At 44.2% G+C, this 20,833-nt stretch overlaps 1 protein-coding gene across 4 annotated transcripts in view; it reads right to left on the bottom strand.

Annotated features, from left to right (window-relative positions):
- Nucleotides 1–8,166: 8,166 nt before the first annotated feature.
- SGPL1 (sphingosine-1-phosphate lyase 1) overlaps nt 8,167–20,833 on the bottom strand; it is a 56,732-nt gene continuing 44,065 nt past the window's right edge. For all 4 annotated transcript variants that reach the window (XM_061161734.1, XM_061161733.1, XM_061161735.1 and 1 more), the window contains 8 exons: nt 19,791–19,879; nt 18,158–18,263; nt 16,444–16,542; nt 15,649–15,798; nt 14,362–14,600; nt 13,200–13,346; nt 12,170–12,290; nt 8,167–11,664 (listed from right to left, as the gene is read on the bottom strand). In XM_061161734.1, the coding sequence (XP_061017717.1) occupies nt 11,524–11,664; nt 12,170–12,290; nt 13,200–13,346; nt 14,362–14,600; nt 15,649–15,798; nt 16,444–16,542; nt 18,158–18,263; nt 19,791–19,879 (1,092 nt within the window). In that variant the 3' untranslated portion in view covers nt 8,167–11,523. The remainder of the gene's footprint in view (nt 11,665–12,169; nt 12,291–13,199; nt 13,347–14,361; nt 14,601–15,648; nt 15,799–16,443; nt 16,543–18,157; nt 18,264–19,790; nt 19,880–20,833) is intronic.

The following is a 20,833-nucleotide window of genomic DNA, read 5'->3' as shown; positions in this document are numbered from 1 at the left end:
TTCTCTTGCCTCTGTGGTTGTTACCGCCCTCTCAGGGGTGAGTCCCCTCCCCAGTTGTTGGAGTAAAAGCCCCAGATCCATTTCTGAGCTGTGATGTGAGGTAGGTGGGACTGGAGTTCTCCCGCCAAAAGAAGAGCCACTGAGTACTCCTCCAAGGAGCTGTCCAGTGGGAGGTGCTCCATGGCATTCCCTGCCAGGTGTTGTGCAGGCCCACACAGTACAATATTGTTGGAACTGCCCTCAGCCCCATGTCAGCTGTGAGAATGCAAGCAACCTGCAAGATGTACCTGAGGCCCTGTGCTCACAAAGCCACTAATGCAGATTCTCCAGAGTCACTTAAGGGCACTGTGGTGGTCACACACCTGGACCCATCATGGGAGCTAGTTAGATCAGGCCCTGGCCCTGCAGCCACACATGTGGGGCCCACTGAGCCTGCAGCTATTAATGCTGGACCCACATTAGCTGTAGGAACACTAGATACCTGCTCAGGGGCCCCAGAGGCAGTGAGGTTACAAAGCCACCTGCAAGCAGTGTAAATCTACTTAAGTCACATGGCTGAGATTTCAGCCCTGCCTCCGCATGTGGGCAACCCACCAGCACTTGCACACTCGTAGAGGTAGTGCCATGCCCACTCTAAGCACTTCACAGAATGCGGCTGCTATGGCAGGACCCCACCACTCCTGTGGTGTGCACATTAACAGTGGGGCTTCTGTGACGACCTGGACTCTGTCCTGCACACGTCCCATTGCAGCCTGGACCACACTCCAGCCTCTTCGGGCTCTCTGTGCACCCAGCCTCAGTCCTCTCCCCAGGTCTGTCTGTGGAAGCCCAGGTTTTCAGCACCAGTCCCCACACACTCCAGGAGATATGTATCTTGGGCTGCAGAATGCAGCAAGGTGGCCAGGACCAAGTGTGCTGGTCTCTCTTCTGCCTGCAGCAAGCCAACTGCTGCACACGCCTCTGAGTTTCTGAAGCTCCCTGTCCTGGCTCATCACCCAGCTGATGAAGGGGGTGCCCAGGGTGAGGGAACCTTTCCTCTTTCACAGCTCCCTCCAAGGGGTGAAGGTTCTGTTAGGTAGTTAGAATAGGAAACAGGAGTCCAGAATGGCGGTAGCTAAAAGACAAGGAAGGGGAAAGCCTGTGAAAATAAAACAAAGGAAGGTCCGAGGACCAGAGTGAGGATCTCAGGTGGGACAAACAGCACTCCTGGCTAGCCCAGTTTACATAGAGCAAGCCCAGGGGGAGGAAAAAAACATAAAAAGAGGAGCCAAATGGCTTGGGGCGGGGGGGGTCCTTTCTCTCCCACGCATGCACTCTGTGTGTCTCTCTCCCTTCATCTTTTGGATCGGCATGCCCTCACACCTCTAGGATGTATTTTCTTTATTTTCTAAATAAAACTGAGGGAGCTATAACACTGTCTGAGAGCTGTGACGTGCCAAGGGCTTTAACGTCCGTCACTTCAAACTTTGTTGAGATGAGACAGAACCGAGATTACACTCCCCTGACAGTTCCATCCTGGTTCTTATTTATTTCCTGTTTCATCCTACCCAGTTACATGGTGATCTTTCCTGCAACTTTGTTGTATGAGATTTTCTGCCAGCATTCAGTAGGTAATCTGTGAGAATTATGCCACATGTAGATGTATTTTTGATGTATTTATGGGAGAAGGTGAACTCCATATCATTGTTTGATAGAATATCAGAATATCTATCAAATATCTATCTGTCTCTTGATCTATCTCTCTGATGCCTATTTTTTATTGGAATATAATTTATTTATAATGTTGTGTTAGTTTCTACTGTATAGCAAAGGGAATCAGCTATATGTATACATACAACTCCTCCCTCATGAGCCTCTCTTCCACCTCCCCAACCCCATCTAACCCATCACAGAGCACCAAGCTGAACTCCCTGGCTAACACCACAGGATCCCACTCTGTTTTATACATCAGTTCAGTTGCTCAGTCGTGTCCAACTCTTTGCGACCCCATGGACTGCGGCATGCCAGGTTTCCTTGTCTATCACCAACTCCCGGAGCTTACTCAAACTCATGTCCATCATGTCGGTGATGCCAACCCTCTTCTCCTCCTGCCTTCAATCTTTCACACTGTCAGGGTCTTTTCAAATGAGTCAGTTCTTCACATCAGGTGGCCAAAGTATTGGAGCTTTAGCATCTGTCCTTCCAATGAATATTCAGGACTGATTTCCTTTAGGATTAACTGGTTTGATCTCCTTGCACTCCAAGGGACTCTTAAGAGTCTTCTCTAACACCACAGTTCAAGCATCAATTCTTCGGTGCTCAGCTTTCTTTATCGTCCAACTCTCACATCTAGACATGACTACTGGAAAAACCATTGCTTTGACTAGACAGACCTTTGCCAGCAAAGTACTGTCTTTATTTTTTAATATGCTGTGTAAGTTTGTCATAACTTTTCTTCCAAGGAGCAAGCATCTTTTAATTTCATGGCTGCAGTCACCATCTGCAGTGATATTAAACCCAAGAAAATAAAGTCTGTTACTGTTTCTATTGTTTCCCCATCTGTTTGCCTTGAAGTGATGGGACCAGATGCCATGATCTTTGTTTTTTGAATGCTGAGTTTTAAGTCAGCTTTTTACTCTCCTCTTTCACTTTCATCAAGAGGCTCTTTAGTTCTTCTTCACTTTCTGCCATAAGGGTGGTGTAATCTGCATATCTGAGGTTATTGATATTTCTCCCAGCAATCTTGACTCCAGCCTGTGCTTCATCCAGCCTGGCATTTCACATGATGTACACTGCATGTAAGTTTTACACATGGTAGTGTATTTATGTCAAACCTAGTCTCCCAATTCATCCCACCCTCTCCCTTTTCTCTCATGTCCACACGTCTTTTCTGTCTGCATCTCTATCCCTGCCCTGAAACTAGGTTCATCTGTACCATTTTTTTAGATTCCACATACATGCATTAATGTATATTTGTTTTTCTCTGACTTTTTTCTGTGTGACAGACTCTACGTCCATTCACATCTCTACAAATGATCCAATTTCTTTCCTTTTTATGGCTGAGTAATATTCCATTGTATATATGTACCATATCTTTTTTATCCATTCATGGATATTTAGGATGGACATTTAGGTTGCTTCCATGTCCTGGCTATAGTAGATAGTGCTGCAGTGAACACTGAGGTACATGTGTCTTTTTACATTATGGTTTTCTCAGGTTATATACCCACTAGTGGGATTGCTGGGTCATAGAGTAGTTCTATTTTTAATTTGCTAAGGAACCTACGTATTAATTCTCCATAGTGGCTGCTCAATTTACATTCCCACCAACAGTGCAAGAGGGTTCCCTTTTCTCCACACCCTCTCCAGCACTTACTACTTGTGTATTTTTTTTGATCATGGCCATTCTGATTGGCATGAGATGGTACCTCATTATAATTTTGATTTGTATTTCTCTAATTAGTGATGTGTTGAGCGTCTTTTCATGTGCCTCTTGGCCATCTGTATGTCTTCTTTGGAGAAATGTCTGTTTAGGTCTTTATCCTTTTTTTTTAATTGGGTTGTTTTTTTGATATTGAGCTGCATGAGCTTCTTGTGTATTTTGGAGATTAATCCTTTACTGCTTCATTTGCAAATATGTTCTTCCATTCTGAGGGCTGTCATTTTGTCTTGCTGTGCAACAACTTTGGAGTTTAATTAGGTCCCATTTGTTTTTGTTTTTATTTTCATTACTCTGGGAGGTGGATCCAAAAAAGTGATTGGTTTATATCAGAGTATTTTTCCTGTATTTTCCTGTAAGAACTTTATTGGACCAGAACTTGGTGGTCCAGAGTCAACGATAAGAAAGTGAAAGAGAAAGAAGCTAATATTCCCTGGGTTATGCAGAGAACCAATAAAGCCCTAAGACAGGGCTTGTATCACTCACGGAGGCACAGGACGCCCTCTCGAAGAGGTCTTGAAAGCCCAGGCAGGAGAGTGAGCTTGGCAGGTTTCCATGCTCCAGAGAATTAATTGGAAGGAAAGAGAGAGAGAGAGAGAGAGAGAGAGAGAGAGAGACACGGGGACCCAAGTCTCTGGTGGAGTAAGGGTGCTTTAATGATCTTTTTGTGAGTATATATAGGCTGTTGTACAAGGAATTTCTTTCGACATTGATAAAGATCAGAAAACCAAACGTACAGCAACCATTATCAAGGGAACAAGGAATTAACAATGGTCATATGGTCAGAAGACAATCCATATATCAAGAAAGAGGGTCGTGACTAAGCAGTTTTGTTGTAAGGAGAATGTTTACTGAAGGAAATCCATGCATGTGTGTCATCCTATGACCTCAGTCCTGGGAGCAGGGTGTTGTTCCACTCGTTCCTGTTACCAGGAACTGATAAGGAAAAGAGGATTTATGAGAGACAGAAAACAGCACACAGGAATCCTCCTGTTAAACGTCCTCTGACACTTTATAGTGTCTGGTCTTACATTTAGGTCTTCAATCCATTTTGACTTTATTTTTGTGTATGGTGTTAGGTAGTGTTCTATTTTGTTTTACATATAGCTGTCCAGTTTTCCCAGTACCACTTACAGAAAAGATGGTCTTTTCTCTGTTGTATGTTCTTTCCTCCTTTATCATGGATTAGATGACCATGATACATGGGTTTATCTGTCCTGTACCATTGATCTGTATTTCATACTGATCTGTATGGTATTTGTGCCAATACAATACTGTCTTGGTTCCTGTAGCTTTGTAGTAGTCTGGTCAGGGAGCCTGATTCCTCTGTTTTTCTTTCTCAAGATTGCTTTGGCTATTTGGGATATTTTGTGTTTCCATACAAACTGTAAAATTTTTTGTTCTCATTCTGTGAAAAATGCTGTTGGTAATTTGATAGGGTTGTATTGAATGTGTAGATTGCTTTGGGTGGTATAGGCATTTTCACAATATTGAGTCTTCCCATTCAAGAACATGGTTGTATCTCTCCATCTGTTTGTGTCATCTTTCATCAGTTTTTTAGTTTTCTGAGTACAGGTTTTTTTGCCTCCTTGGGTAGGTTTATTCCTAGGTATTTCATTCTTTTTGTTGTGATGGCAGATGGGAGTGTTTCCTTAATTTTTTTCTGATCTTTTGTTTGTTGTTAGTGTAGGACAGAGAAGGCAATGGCACCCCACCCCAGTACTCTTGCCTGGAAAATCCCATAGACAGAGGAGCCTGGTAGGCTGCAGTCCATGAGGTGGCTAAGAGTCAGACATGACTGAGCAACTTCACTTTCACTTTTCACTTTCATGCACTGAAGGAAATGGCAACCCACTGCAGTGTTCTTGCCTGGAGAATCCCAGGGACAGCGGAGCCTGGTGGGCTGCTGTCTATGGGGTCGCACAGAGTCAGACACGACTGATGTGACTTAGCAGCAGGAGCAGTGTATAGGAATACAGGAGATTTCGGTGAATTTTGTATCCTGCAACTTTACCAAACTCATTGATGAGCTCTAGTAGTTTTCTGGTGGCATCTGTAGGATTTTGTATATAAATAGTATCATGTCATCTGCAAACAGTGACAGCTTTACTTCTTTTCTGACTTTTTTTTCCTTGATTACCATGGCTGGGACTTCTAAAATTAGGTTGAATAATAGTGGTGACAATGGACATCTTTGTCTTGTTCCTGACCTTTTAAAAGGAAATGCTTTCAGTTTTTCACCATTGAGAATGATGTTTGCTGTGGGTCTGTCATATATGGCCTTTATTATATTGAGATAGGTTCTCTGTATGCCCTTTTCTGGAGCTTATTTTTTGTAATCGTCAATGGGTATTGAATTTTGTCAAAAGCCTTTTTTTGTATCTATTGAGGTGATTGTGTGGTTTTTACTCTTATATTTGTTAGTATAGTGTATCACATTGATTTTGTATATGTTGAAGAATCCTTTCATCCCTGGGATAAATCCCACTTGATGTATGATCATTTAAATGTATTGTTGGATTCTGTTTGCTACCATTTTGAGGAGTTTTGCATCTATGTTCACCAGTGAAAATGGTCTGTAATTTTCTGTTTTGTGTGTGATATATTTGGTTTTGCTATCTGTGATGGTGGCCTCATAGTGTGTTTGGGAGTGTTCCTCTCTCTGCAGTTTTTTGGAAGAGTTTGAGGAGGATAGGTTCTCTGAATGTTTGATAGAATTCACCTGTGAAGCCATCTGTCTGGTCCTGGACTTGTGTTTGCTGGAAGATTTTTCACTGCAGATTCAATTTCATCACTTGTGATTGGTTTCTCTATATATTTTAATTCTTTCTGGTTGAGTTTTGGGAAGTTGTGCCTTTCCAAGAATTTGTTGTCCAGGTTGAAGACCAGGTGGTCCGTTTTATTGTCATATAATTGCTTACAGTAGTAGTAGTCTCTTATGATCCTCTGTACTTCTGCAGTGTTAGCTGTAATTTATTTCTAATTTTATTGATTTGAGTCCTCTCCCTTTTTAAAAAGAAAATTTTAGCTGGATAAAAATTGCTTTACAGTATTGTATTGGTTTCTGCCATACAACAGTGTGCTGTGGCTGCTGCTGCTGCCAAGTCACCTCAGTCGTGTCCGACTCTGTGCGACCCCACAGTCGGCAGCCCACCAGGCTCCTCCGTCCCTGGGATTCTCCAGGCAAGAACACTGGACTGGGCTGCCATTTCCTTTTCCAATATATGAAACTGAAAAGTGAAAGTGAAGTCATTCAGTCGTGTCCGGCTCTTCTCGACCCCATGGACTGTAGCCTACCAGGCTCCTCCCTCCGTGGGATTTTCCAGGCGACAGTACTGGAGCGGGGTGCCATTGCCTTCTCCACAACAGTGTGAGTCAGCCATAATTATACATGAATCCCCTTCCTCTTGGGTCTCTCTCCCCTCATCCCATCCATCTAGGTCATCACAGAGCACCAGGCTGAGCTGTGTTATACAGCAACTTCCCCCAGTTATCTGTTTTACACATGATGGTATATATATGTTGATATTACTTTCTCAAATTCATCCTACCCTCTCCTTCCCCACTGTGTCCATATGTCCATTTTCTTTGTGTACATCTCCATTCCTTCCTGCAAATAGGTTCATCAAAACCATTTTTTTCTAGATTCCATATATGTGTATTAATATATATATATATATTTTTCTCTTTCTTACTTCACTCTATATAAACAGGAGCTAGGTTCATCCACCTCAGTAGAACTGACTCAAATTTGTTCTTTTTTGTGGCTGAGTAATATTCCATTGTATATATGTACCACATCTTCATTGCTTCCATGCCCTGGCTATTGTAAATAGTGCTGCAGTGAACATTAGGGTACATGTGTCTTAGAATTGTGGCTTTCTCAGGATATATACCCAGAAGTGTAAGTGCTGGGTCATGTGGTAGATTTATTCCTAGTTAAGGAATCTCCATAATGGCTCTATCAGTTTCCATTCCCACCAACAGTGTCAGGGGGTTCTTTTCTCCATGTCCTCTCCAGCAATTTAAGGCTTGTAGATTTTGGATTATGGATTATGGCCATTCTGACTGGTGTGAGGTGATACCTCATTGTAGTTTTGATTTCTCTATTAAGTGATGTTGAGCAACTTTTCATGTGCTTATTTGCCATCCCTTTTTTCCTTGATTCTGGCTAAAGGTTTATCAATTTTGTTTATCTTCTCAGAGAACCAACTTTTACTGATCTTTGCAACTGTTTTCTTTGTATCTACTTTGTTTATTTCTGCTGGATCTTTATGATTCCTTCTAACTCTGTTGTTGCAGTTCTCTGGTTCCTTTAGGTATAAGGTTATACTGTTTGAGATTTTTCTTGTTTCTTGAGATGAGACTGAATTGCTATAAGCTTCCCTCTTAGAACTGCTTTTGCTGTGTCCCATTGGCTTTGGGTCATCATGTTTTCATTCACTTGTTTCTATTTTTTATTTCCTCTTTGATTTGTTCAGTGAGCTCTTGGGTATTCAGCAGAGTGCTATTATCAAACCAACGAAGTGCAGACAGTGGTCCTACATCACTTCTGACTTGAACTCTTCTAAACGTGCTTTGACCTGATGACTATGGATCAGGGCACAAGTCACTAGTCATGGAGGTATGAGGAGTTACGTCACCTTCCTGTCTCTGCTTACTCTCGTGCATCAAAGGCTGAAAAACACGAACCTGGAGGGCACTACAGTTATATGAAGCACTTTTATGTGGTACAGAGACATAAACACTTTTAAGAAATAAATATGTTTATTCTAAAATTAATGCAAATAATTAAAATTATAAAAGAGGATGTTAAGGAGAGATTATGAAAAAAAAGCAAGCACAAATAAAGTAAGGCTATTACAACAGACAATTCACAAGGCTCTCAAACACCTGATTTTTTACAGGCTGTAGCTGGTGGCTACCAAGTCAGGCCTCTGTCATTACTTCTGTCACTACTGGATCTAGCTAAAAGCAGGTTGTTGCTATTAAGACCCACAGAGAAGGCAAAGGAGCTCAGAGCTGTAAGGAGCAGGTAGAAGCATCAAAACACCACCTCTTGGGTGTACCATGCCTCCCTCTAATCATATCCTGGGCCTTCTTTCTCTAGAGTTTACCCCATAACAAGTAGGTCCTCAAGGAACCAAGTCATTCAGCAGAAAACTATATAGCAAAGGTGGCATTCCTTGGCTTGATTCTGGCAAAGTACAAGTGGGCTGAGAGCCAGAATGCAAAGCTAGGGTACCTGATGGACAGAACTAATCCAAATAATCCTTCAGAAAGACTTCTCACTTCCTGTTCATAATGGAGCAAGAGGCCCAGTGGTTACCTCTGCAGATATCTGAAGGGTTCTGTCAGCTCCCAAACCAAATGCAGGGTTTGAAATCAGTGTCCTTTCGTAAGATGGAACCGCACGGCCCAGCTAGCTGGGGACCACCCGAGACAGTCCAGTCCATCATTAAGATGTGTGCAGATACGGATGATGACAACTGAAAACATACGGCAGGACACTGCTCTGAGGAACTCGAGATGTGAGTTCCCGACTTCCCTTTAAACAAGTGTGACCACCACTCCTGGTGGTGTAGCACTACTCCAAGCATAGTGCTTGGAACTGAGCAGAGCTGCCACTTGTCCACGGCTGTGACCTGGTTCTAGTATCAGAGACATGCACAACCACCTCACCACAAAGGAGCCCTTTCTCACCTCAGCCAGTTTACAGCAACCACCAGCCCAGCAGGTATCTCCCCTGTATGCCTAAATAAACAAATGAATGCAGTCATCCATCCACAATGATTAAGATTTGGGACATTTTATTACTTAGTTGCTTCTTAAGAGATTATTGCTACAATTAGGAAGGGAGCCTTGAGATGGAAAGGGGGGAGGTTAAAGACAGAAAAGATCTAAAAGAGGCAAGTACCATTTTCCAAGTATAAAACTGGTCATATTAAAAGTGACATGGCAGTATATTCATGCAACTACTTAACTCTAATCCAGAAACAAGAGTACAGTTTTTGCAGAGGCCAATGAGACATCTGCAAGCAACATGATATCATGAAGACATTCCATCTACCTCTGCAGACTAGATGCTACTTACGCACACAGGTAGGTACAGAACAGAAAGCCCACAAGTGTTAAGTCTAACACTCATGATAGTAAAGTGGCGACAGCAGGTCCCTTTGAAAACACCATAGCCCACAGAAGAAGGTCCTGGGGAGACACAGGAAGCAACAGGACACTCTGCAGGTTTGTGCTTCTTCGTTTTTAGCAGCTGACAAACCACAGTGGTGCCTGCTGAGTGGTTCTGGGTCCCTGGAATTCCTCCAACATGATGAATGCACTGGAGATCCAGGGATGGTTCACACAGTTTCTCTCTCAGGAAGTGCCCATCAGTTCATTAACCGGGGGGGAATGTGACTCCCCTATCCAAAGGATCTCTGCTTCTAACACAAACATACCCACATTCCTGGAGCCCACAAGGACAGAATGAAACCACACACCAGCCCTGCAATGACGCAGCCAGCCAGTCAGTTATTGTGGAGGAAGTACAGCGCTAAAGAACACTCAGACGAATGTGCCAGGGAGTCTGGGGGAAGCCGTGGCTCTCCGGGCCAGCTCTCCCAGTGAAGAAGGCTAGAGGACACCAGCCTGAGGAGGCCGGGGATTCAGGAGTCCCTGAGAAGGGTGGTGGGACAGAGAAAAGTGTCTCCCAACTTACCCCTACCCAGGTAAAAAACTCAAAGACTGATCCAGTTCCCTCCGGGCCTGGGTCAGGAGTAGCCCGTCACTGCTCACTGCTGAGAAAGAAGGCACATCGTGTGTTGTCGTGTGGGTAGGACAGTGGCTCAACCGAGATTAGGGCCCTGTGTGGGGGGCAGAGGGTAGGAAGTGGGCGCAGGGCTGGGTCCTGTTCCTGCGCCACCCTGAGCAACAAGTCTTCACAAAGGAATCCCAGGCCCTAGGCCTCAAGTGACACTTGATGTCTCCCTATTCCAGAAAGTTCCTCTGATCCTAGCCAGGGCCAAGGAGCATCCAGTACCTGAGGCTTGACTGCCGTCGTACCTTTGGGAGTTGAATGAAGGGGGAAGAGGCAGGAAGAACACACTAACAGAGATTTTCCTTGCCTTGGGGGCTCTCTCATACCCTCCTTGGGTAAGTCAAGGCAACTTGTGAAGGTGCTTTGAGCTGTTCCTTCAGGCAAACAAAAAACAAATGTGCCATGATGGCTAGAGCAGCAGGGTGGGGAGGACTGCTGCTAACTCTGGTGACACACCCTGGAGTCTGGGTGCTCATCCTACACTGATACTCAGGGAAGTCTAGAAAAAGGCCTGGTTCCCATCTTCAGGGTCCCAGGAGAGGGCTCAGGTGTGCTCTGACACTGCCAGCTCCAAGAGGCAGCACCAGGGCCAGAAGGTCCTAACATCTCTGGAACCCACACCATTCTCTTCCTACTCCATGGAAATAGGAACAAACCACTGGAAATGGAAGATGATGGCAACCAAGTACCACATGGGGACTGCAAGCACAGACAGGGACCATCAACCACTCCAGACCTGCCTTGGAGGACTGAGCAGATTTGCCTGACCCTGCTGGCCCTGCAGAGCAGAATGGTGGCTGGCCAACCTGTGTCCTTCAAAGACAGCACACTAGGGCTGGGAAAGCCTCCTGCTTGAGCAGACCTCACCCCCACCTAGGGGAACACCAGGTACAGAACAGGATTCCTGTCTGACTAGCCCACTGCCTGAGCTAACAAAGTACACCTTTTCCTATCATAAACTGGAGCCCAGCTTCCCTAAGGAGTCAGGACAGGCCAGAGATGCCACACGGTGATTAAATGAAGTTGACAGCAAGAGAGGTTAGAGAAGAAAATGGTTAAAACAATTCCCAGGGGAACATTTAGAACAAGGACAAAATAATTACGTCATGGGGTACTTTGAGGTCTTCACGTTAAAAACCACCAAAGGATGAGAATCCTGAGGATCAAGCTGTCTCGTGGTCTGTGTCGTGCTCGACGGAGCAAGACCAAATGCTGAAACCACGTGGCCTGTCCCACACCCCGAGAACCTTCTGAAGGCCAGACGTCCCTCGGGGTTACAGAGGGTCTAAGCTCAGCGGGGTTTCGGAGAGCCATTCATTTGGCTGCCCTGAGTTACAGTGTCTGTACTGAAAAGGCTGTCCAAGAAGACGGAGGACAACTCCGCCACCAGGTTCCTGTCGACGGTAGCCTGGGCCATGCCATAGATCGCACCCTAGAAATCCAGTCAAAGAATGTCATCAGTGATGAGGGGTTTGAAGGAAATAGAAAGCTGTGGTCATGCACTCCTCCCCGCCATCTTCCCACTCCCAGCCCAGGTGCAGTTCCACCAGAAAGATAGCTGGCATAAGATGTTTGTCACAGGCATTTGCCAGTCTATGTTTCTGCCTAAAGAACTAGCCTGTGGGATCTGGTGTAGAAAATTTCAGAGGAAACTGGCTTAGTGCCTTCCTTTCCTGTGTAAAGATTTTCTTTTCAAAGGAACACTACCAGTGCCTACCTTCATGTTAACACTCTCTATTATTTTATCTATAGATACCTTATTTGAGACCAAAAATCCCTGGGAATGGGTAAGCAGAGATCATCAGTTCTGATTAATAAAGAACGAGGTTTGTGGATAAGGGGCAGAGGCAGGAACAGACTAGAGGTCATCTGATTCTTTCAAACCCACCACCAACACCTACGCTTCCACAGGAAGAAAAAACCGCAAGTGTCCCTACCATTCCTGTGGTCTTTGCTTTTGGATTCTTCATGATTTGAGTGACGGATTCCCGGATATCCTTAAGGAACTGTATGGCTACCCGCTTGCGGGTGTGTACCAGTGTGATGCAGAAATGAAGGCTACGGGAAAAGAAAGACAAAGTGAGATGAATCTGGGAAAAAGAGGGAAAAACATTCTGAAATCAAGCAGCTCCAAATGCAGGAATTTACTGGTTGCTTATTCATGTTGTTATTCATGACAAGCATAGTCAAGTTGCTCCCAGTCCTAGGCATCAGGGCTCTCAAATACCCAGACTGTTGACTGTAGGCTGGCATAAGGGTATCATGCCCTGAGCATGATCAAGAACGACCCTGGTAAGTCGAATACAGCAGGGTGTTCTGTGCCACCCCTCCCCTCAAACCGTCCACTGCTGTTCCTTCAACCACAGGACGACACGTTTATCTTAGGTGGTAAACCTCATGGTGACAGGGCCATATGGCTGGGGTCTTGAAGGACTCCAGGGCAGAGAAACTCTTGCCTCCCTTTGGAGGGAGACTGTGTACAAAGACTGTGAAGAGAACACGGAGTCCAGTTGGGACTGGCAGTGGCACCAACACGTGAAAAAATGGGGCTGCATGGAGGACGCTGAGAGACCTACTCTTGGAGCAGAGTGCTTATTTAAAGGCATCATGGAAGATTAGAAATGCATATGAAAGGTGACAGTATCAGGCCCTTGATTAGAGGCCCTCTGGAAGGTTCTAAGCTCACTGTTACTCAGGTAATCAGAGGAAAGAGAGAACAGAGCCCAGAGCAGGGCTGGGGGTAACAATCTTACTGTCTCAAGAGGCTGCCACCTCATTTGCCACAGTTTAAAGCTAACAGTCTTATTCTTGAAACTGAGTAACTCCTAATGGCAAGACAAACGACCTACAGATACTACAGCTGCCATCAAAGTGCTGGGCTCTAGCAGTCCCCGTCTCTCCTTGAGGTCACCTTGCTGCCCAAGTTCTTCAGCAGCCATAGACCAAAGGAAGCATCTTCAAGCTCACCTGGGTGGGAACTGCAACTGATTCAAGTTCCAGCCCTTGGCATTCATCAGGTTGAATAGTCGATAGATATCAAAATCACGAGAGCCCAGAGCGATGACTGACAACTGAGGATTCCCAAAGACAAAGATGCCTTTGATATTTTCTAGTCTTAAAGAGAAGAGAAAGGAAATTCAGTCACATTCTTCTGGCCATCATCTCATGTCACCCTTATAACAATCTAAGCTTTGGGGACTTAAGTTTCCTAATAAGGTAGCTAGACTAAGATCAGTAGTTCCTAAATATTACAAACATTTAAAGGCCCAAACCCCTCTAGATCTAATACCTTTGACTCCTAAATTATGTATCACCCCCACCCCCCCGACAGGAGTATCTGAGGAATAAGCAATGAACTTTTTTTTAATCCTAGAAAAACGATCCCTCCATCTCTCCTTAAAAAGTCATCCATGTAATCCCTGAAGCAGGAGATGGTACACCAGTTCTCAGCAGATGGGTGTATCAGGACCACATACAGGCCTTGGTCTAATGAGCCAGGCCTAGTGGCCGCTTTCATTCAACCTCAAGATCCTGAAGAGACCTCCCCAACCTCGTTAACACAGAGAACCAAGCAGGTAACACATGAAAAAGAGACATTAGACAAAGCATGCAGCATGATTTTGCCTTAACAACCCAGATTTCAGCACCCCTTCTTCCCCCACCCCTTCCAATTCTTTTCTTATTCTAGTGATTCTACAAGTGTGATTCTTAGACCTGCAGCATTAGTGTCTACTGGGCATTTTCAGAAATGCAAATCCTCACATTCCTGTTCCAGACCTACTGCGTCAGAATACTAGGAGTGGGGCCTGGTGATCTGCATTTTAACAAGCCCTCCAGGTGATTAGGATTCAGCCTCAAGCTTGAAAACTACTGTCTTAACCATTAAGCACTTGCTAAGAGCCGCCAGCTGGTAAGACATCCTTGGAGACACAATGGCCTCCAGAGGAAGCCTGGCTGTGACCCCAAGGCACAGCACAGGAAGGGAGCTTATGCTCCTCGGCCGGCACCACACTCCTAAGCTTCAGGGGACGACAGGTGCTGGAGCTGTGGTGCTTGGTCAGGCAGATGCCTTGTGCCTATGTGCATACAACACAAGAGACAAGGCAGAATGCCAATCTTGCACACGTACTCTGACTTGAGGAAGCGAGTGGTTTTGATGATCTGTTTGGTAGCTTCAACGTAGCCGTTCTCACCGAAGTACATCAAGGAGGCCCAACAGGCTGCGCTAATGCCACCAGGCCGTGAGCCCGCAATGGTTGGGGAAGCGTAGATGCCGCCCTGCCAGTCTGTGGCAACGAAGAACTGATAGCGCCTGTACTTCTTGTCAGAGTATAAGACCACTGAAGAGCCCTTGGGGGCATAGCCATACTGCAGGGAGAAGCAGACAGGTGAGTGAGTGGTTCACATGGCAGCCCCGCCCCAGAACTCTAGGCATTTCCCCTTCACCTGCCAGTGTCTCTGACAGTTTCATCTCAGATTAGGATTTCCAACTTAGAACTTTAGAATAGAGGAAACCAAAGGGATGGGGTTTCAAATTCTCTATTTTAGGACTGAGGAATCTGAGGCCTAGGAAAAACAATCTCTTATCTAGTTTTAATAGGTTTGCCTCCTCTCTCATTCACCATGTAGTTTTCCTTATTTAAAACAGGACCTCAGGGCCGTATGTCAGGATGGAAACAAAAGTAAATTTCCACTGGAAGCCAGGAAAGAAAGAAATTCAGGTCACTTGGAGCAACTAAAATCATGATTTGACTTACTTTCCATCTTTTTTGCTTAGTATACTTTCCTCCTCAGAATACCATGGTGCTCAAAATCTAGAAGCTCCTTAATCCAGCTTTAAAATAAACTATGCACTTGACTAATGTGCCCTCCTAGTTAACTCTCACTGAAGCTAAGATGGAACTCGTTTTACTCCCTGCGCCACACAAGGACAGATGGTAAGAAAAGGGCATGGGGCTCTCTTATGTAGACTTTGCCTCAGGTCACTGGGGATAGCAGGCATGGACATTTCAAACATCACAAGCCGAATATTCCTGAGCTCGTAAGTTCATCGCTTTTCCGGGAGGCCTCTTCTGTTGATAAATTCCAGTCACTCAAGTGCAGGAGCCCCAGGAGCATGGGGGCTGCAACATTAATATACCTCCTCTTAGAAATTCTGGTATCAACCTTACCTCTTTCCCAACCCCTAAACTCTTAAGGGTCCAGGAACCTTTGTGTAAGAGCCACCACACTAGTACATCCTGGTTACGTATAGCCACTGGATACAGAAATTCTCTTAGCCACACGACACAAAGATAATAGGTTCCTTTTCACTACTGCTCGTCACCTGCAGCTCTATATCCCGTCATATCACTTTACCTTGTCACAGCCATCAACTGTCAACTTTGATTAACATGTGGTCTCTTTCCTCACTCACCTTATGAGTATCAGCTGAAATGCTGGTCACGCCTTTCACCCGGAAATCAAATGGCTGCTCCAGCGGGTATCCCGCTTTCTCCATAAAGACGATGAGGAAGCCCCCCAGACAAGCGTCCACGTGAAGAGGTATTTTGTATTTGACAGCCAGCTAGTTCCAAAGGCCATAAAGAATATCAGTTATGGCCCGTTATAACAAAGGCTTTGCAAGACATGGGTGGAAAGCTGGGATATAACCACAGCATTATGTACTATGTTTTAAAATCCTGGCTATGTTTGACATTCTTAATAAAGCTCATCTTTCAAGTGTAGTTAACCTTTAAAATAATTCACCTGAAATGTGATTTCTATTTTAAATATGCAGGGCCTCCAACTCGCTGCAAAATCATGCAAGAAATGAGTAGAACTCTGATTAAGGCTTGGAGGTGTGTGGTGTCCTACTCTAGTAACTGCAGGGTGGGGAGGGAGGGGTGCTCTGGGGCAGCACAGTGGGTGAAGACCACCCTCTGGTCAGCATGCCCCTAAATGCAGATTATTTCCTGATCTGAATCAAAATGTCAGTACTACTGCAGAATGTGCAGTTTAAATGTGTGTTATCCCTCCCCCACAGCCCGAGCTAGTCACCTTCAGAGGGTTCCAGAGAGCTATGCAGCTTACCACAGGGTGGATGAGAGGTATTCACCACCACTGGGCTACAATCTAAACTCAAAATCACGTTCTTTTTTCCTATAACGCACCACTAGACTCTGCTCTAAATGCTCTGTCTGCCTGCCCAGTAGTCCTTTCCCCCGCATACCTTGGCCACTTCAGGGATGGGGTCTATCACACCATGAGGGAACTGTGGGGCAGAACAGACGAGCATGGCCGTATTCCTAGAGATGGCTCTGCGCATTGCCTGAGGGGATAAAGTTGAAAGGAAAATGAGAAGTCACATCACAATTACTCTGCTCTTATGCTGCCAAGAGCAGCCTAGGCTACCAACCTAAAGGTTCAGCTCCACTAGCAGCACACCCCCTTCACCTCTCCAGCCCAGAGGAAGACCACTGTCCCCTGATGGTGGCCAAATACAAACACTTGGGGAAAACAGTCTGAGAGCATAATACAAAACAGCAAAATCATTGTGATGGTAAAGAATAATATTGGGCTAAGAGGAAAGAGAGCCAAACGTGAGTTCTGGCCCCACATGTTAGCAGTCAAAGCTTGAGGAAACTACTTAACTTCAGTCAGTATGTTTCCTCATCTATGAGATGCAATAACACTAACTACTTCTATGATCTCCCCAGGTTATCGTGAGGCTCAAATGTGGCTCAAACTAGGAAGTTCCTCTACATAAATGCAAGGGACAAAAATAATTACTATAGGCTTATTATTCCTGCTTAAAAAAGAAAGCCTGCCATTTGAGACCATGTAGATGAACTTGGAGGTCACTATGCTAAGTTAAATAAGTGAAGTGAAGTCCCTCAGTCGTGTCTGACTCTTTGCAGCCCCGTGGACTGTATCCTACCAGGCTCCTCCGTCCATGGGATTCTCCAGGCAAGAATACTGGAGTGGGTTGCCATTTCCTTCTCCATGGGATCTTCCTGACCCAGGGATCGAACTGAGGTCTCCCACATTGCAGGCAGACTAGCTTTACCCTCTGAGCCACCAGGGAAGCCCTAAATTAAATAAGCCAGACACAAAAGGACAAATACTGCATGATTTCAGTTATATGGGGAATTGAAAACAGTCAAACTCATAGAAGCAAAGAATAGAACGGTGGTTGCTAGGAGCTGGAAAATGAGGGAAATGGGGAGATGTTGGTCAAGGGGTGCCAAGTTCCAGTTATTAAGATGAGTAAGTTCTGGAGATCTAATATAAAGTCATGACTATACTGAACAATACTGCACTGTATAGCTGAAATCTGCTTATAGACCTAGAGGGTAGTTTTAAGTATTCTAACCATGAAAAAAGAAAAACAAAATTACGTGAGGTGATGGAGATATTAAATACCTTAATTGTGATGATTATTTCACAATATATCCATATATCAAAACACCAAATTGCATACCTTAAATATACACAATTGTTTTTTACTTGTCAATTAGTTAACACCTCAATTAAGGTGCGGGGATAACATTAGTGGTAATAAATTGGACAGTTTACTTCTAAAAAATACTTAGCATTATAAGGGCAATGGTACTAATTCAGGCCAATTGAAAACAACAATGAGAGTCTTGGGGCAAGTTAGTCCAGGCTCATTTTACAAAGAGAAGAGAAAGTGATGGTGCTAAAGCAGAACCCAGGTCTTTAAAGCACCAAGTTAGTCTCAGCTTCCTATTAAGAGTTCATGTACTGTGAGAAGACCGATGCTGCAATGCCTCACCACTGCCAGTGGCAGATTTTGCAAGTCCTGATGCTACAATCAAAGGCGCTTCAAGCCTATCCATGTGACCCTGAGAAAAGCTAGTGATCAGGTGCACTTCCTGCTTCTCCCAGCCCAAGACAGACAACAGCCCTTCAGAGAAACTCACCCGAACATCCACCTCCATCATTTTGTTCAGGGGAACCCGTATAATCTTCATCCCAAAGTAACTGGCGGCTTTGTCAAATGCAGCGTGGGCACTCTGGGGGGCTACGCTAAAGGAAAATAATGAAATTCAATCAAACCAGGTTCAAGAGATACCATGGCTAGCACCTCATTGCAATCACCAGGAATAAACTTTTTTTAAAGTGTTTATGTTATTTTACTTTTCTTTTTAAACACAAAGAGGTCAAATGATTTTCTAGAGAAACCTCCCTACTATTTAAAAAATCACTTTGGTAACAGGAAGAACTTGGAAGTAATGCCACATGGAGGAATCCCAAGCTTAAATCAGGGCAGATAAGTAAAAGGTGACAGAGAATTTGGATCAGATCAACGTGAGGGTGTGCTTTCTGGTGGTTGTCTATCGAAAGAAGGGCACCCCAATGAGGAGCAAGCTTCCTGGCACAAAACATGCTCAGGCAGAAAACATAAGACTGCCTGGCAGGGATGTTAAAGCATCACATCGATGGTCGTCTTCATCTCTGGAAGACCATGATCCTGTGGAAAATTAAAATTCCCCTTTGTCCTACACACTTGGGAACAGCATTTCAGACAGTATTGAAAAAGGAAATACCTCATTTGCTTTCAGACTTTCCTCAATTACTCCACTCTTAAAATTAATCTGTTCCCTTTGAAGGAAAAAAATTGCCATCACTGACTAAGTACCAAGTACCAAAGATGTATGTGTGAAGAAAGATGGTAGCCTGACTTCCTCTCTTACGCTTGGCGTGAATTATAGCATGAGATCACATGCAACAAAACCCTTAGTCACTGACACTTGTGGGAAACCATTAACCCAAAAGCTGTGGTGTGAGCACACGGTACAAGGGAGAGGGCCAAGAGAAAAAAGTAAAGCAACCGAATAAAATTAAAGCAACCAAATAAAATTATGGTCATCTCTGGATTTTTAACATTTTCCTTCCCAGAACACAGCTAGCAGGCTGAAATTTTCTTAGGGAGCACCCTGAAGCAGTCTAAGTAAGTTTCATTGAACTAAGATAAGTTAGAGAGTTTTCCTTAGGTTCCAGATAAACTTACAGGAAGTATCACAGAACTCAAAGATACAGTCCTATAACTGTTACTTTTAGAAAAAGAATCTTGTTCTTGCAGTATACACCATGTATAAATTCGTGGGGGGCGGGGTGTAGGAAAGGGAATATTAACTAGCAAATGCACTCAGGATTTTGCTGAATGTGAAGGGTAATGGTCAAGGGCACAGGATAGGATGGAAGAGGACTGGAATTGCCAGGAGAAGCAGCAAATGGTCAGGCTGTTTCACACAGAAAAACCTAAATGGGGAAAAAAAGTCAGCTACACATAAAATATTAGGGGGAAAAGGGGAAAAAAGTTCCAAAAAGCAAAACCTGAATTTGCTGCCCACCAGCAACTGTTTATATATAGTATTTACATGTTAAGTATTGTAAGTAACCCAGAGATGATTTAAGACTATAGGGAGGATGTGTGAAGGTCATGTGCAAATACTATACCACTTTACATAAGGGGCCTGAGCATGGAGGATTTGGTATCCACTGGGGTCCTGGAACCAATGCTCCATGGATACTAAGAACAACTGTACCTACATTTCTGGAGTTTTGATCCCATTCTCGAAGGCCAGTTCCCGATAAGCTTTGCAGGCCATCAAAATACTTTCTGTGCCCCCAGAGGTCACCTGTAATAAAAAAGAGAGTCGGGGTAGCTATCAGCATGCACTTCCTGCCTTGATCTTGCGGGTACCTGATGCAGAGACAGATAAGCTCTGGGATGCACACTTTAGAGCACATGCTGCTGTCTTTCAGAAGGAAAGTTTGACTTTATTGGCTGAGCCCAATCTTGGCTCAGGAGAAGAATAAAACTACTGAATGATCAGAAGCTCCACACTGTATGTATGAACAAATAAATGCATATCTGCCCAGACTACCCGTGCATAGTTCACTTACATTTCTATTGTTCATCGAACTGCAGACAGGACAGGGCATTTTATCCCCTTCCAGAAGCATCAGGGTTACTGACTGATTTAAATTTTTAATGCCCATTAAAGAATGTGAACTGAAAGAATGTGAAACTGGGAAGTTATAGCTCTAGTCAACTACGTGATACATTAGAAGACCAAGAAGAGACACTCAGACATTCCAGAGTAAACTTGTGATTTTGACAAGTTTGAAAGAAAAGCAGAAGCCTCTGCTTAGAAGTTTATTAACTTACTTATCTAAAATCAAAACAAAAATCCTAATGTTTTTAAAGGAAGAAAAATGTCTTTCTGAAGCTAGGCCTACCTAGCCCCTCTGATAACAGGCAAATTTTACTGAGTTGATACAAAAATACTCGAGGTCATTTCATTCATCCTGTTTTCCTCACTGAACTACAACCTCATGAAGGTGGCAACCAGTCTGTTCATGACAATATTCCTGATACCCAGCCAGTAAAGCTGAAACCTATCAGACCATCAGTTAACATTTCCTAATGCCTGATTTGACTCTCAGTAAACCACAACCAATACAGGTACGTCATACCCATCTGGCTATCTTTTGGGAACTTCTAGGAATGAAATCATTTCAAAACAAACACATAAAAATAGAGCCATAGCACTGAGCTAGGTGAATATTTCCTTAGATCTATCATCTCC

The sequence above is a fragment of the Dama dama genome, chromosome 15 (assembly GCF_033118175.1).
Source record: "Dama dama isolate Ldn47 chromosome 15, ASM3311817v1, whole genome shotgun sequence".
NCBI lineage: Eukaryota > Metazoa > Chordata > Mammalia > Artiodactyla > Cervidae > Dama > Dama dama.
Note: the sequence above shows the minus strand (reverse complement) of the source record. Positions and strands in the feature narration are given on the sequence as shown.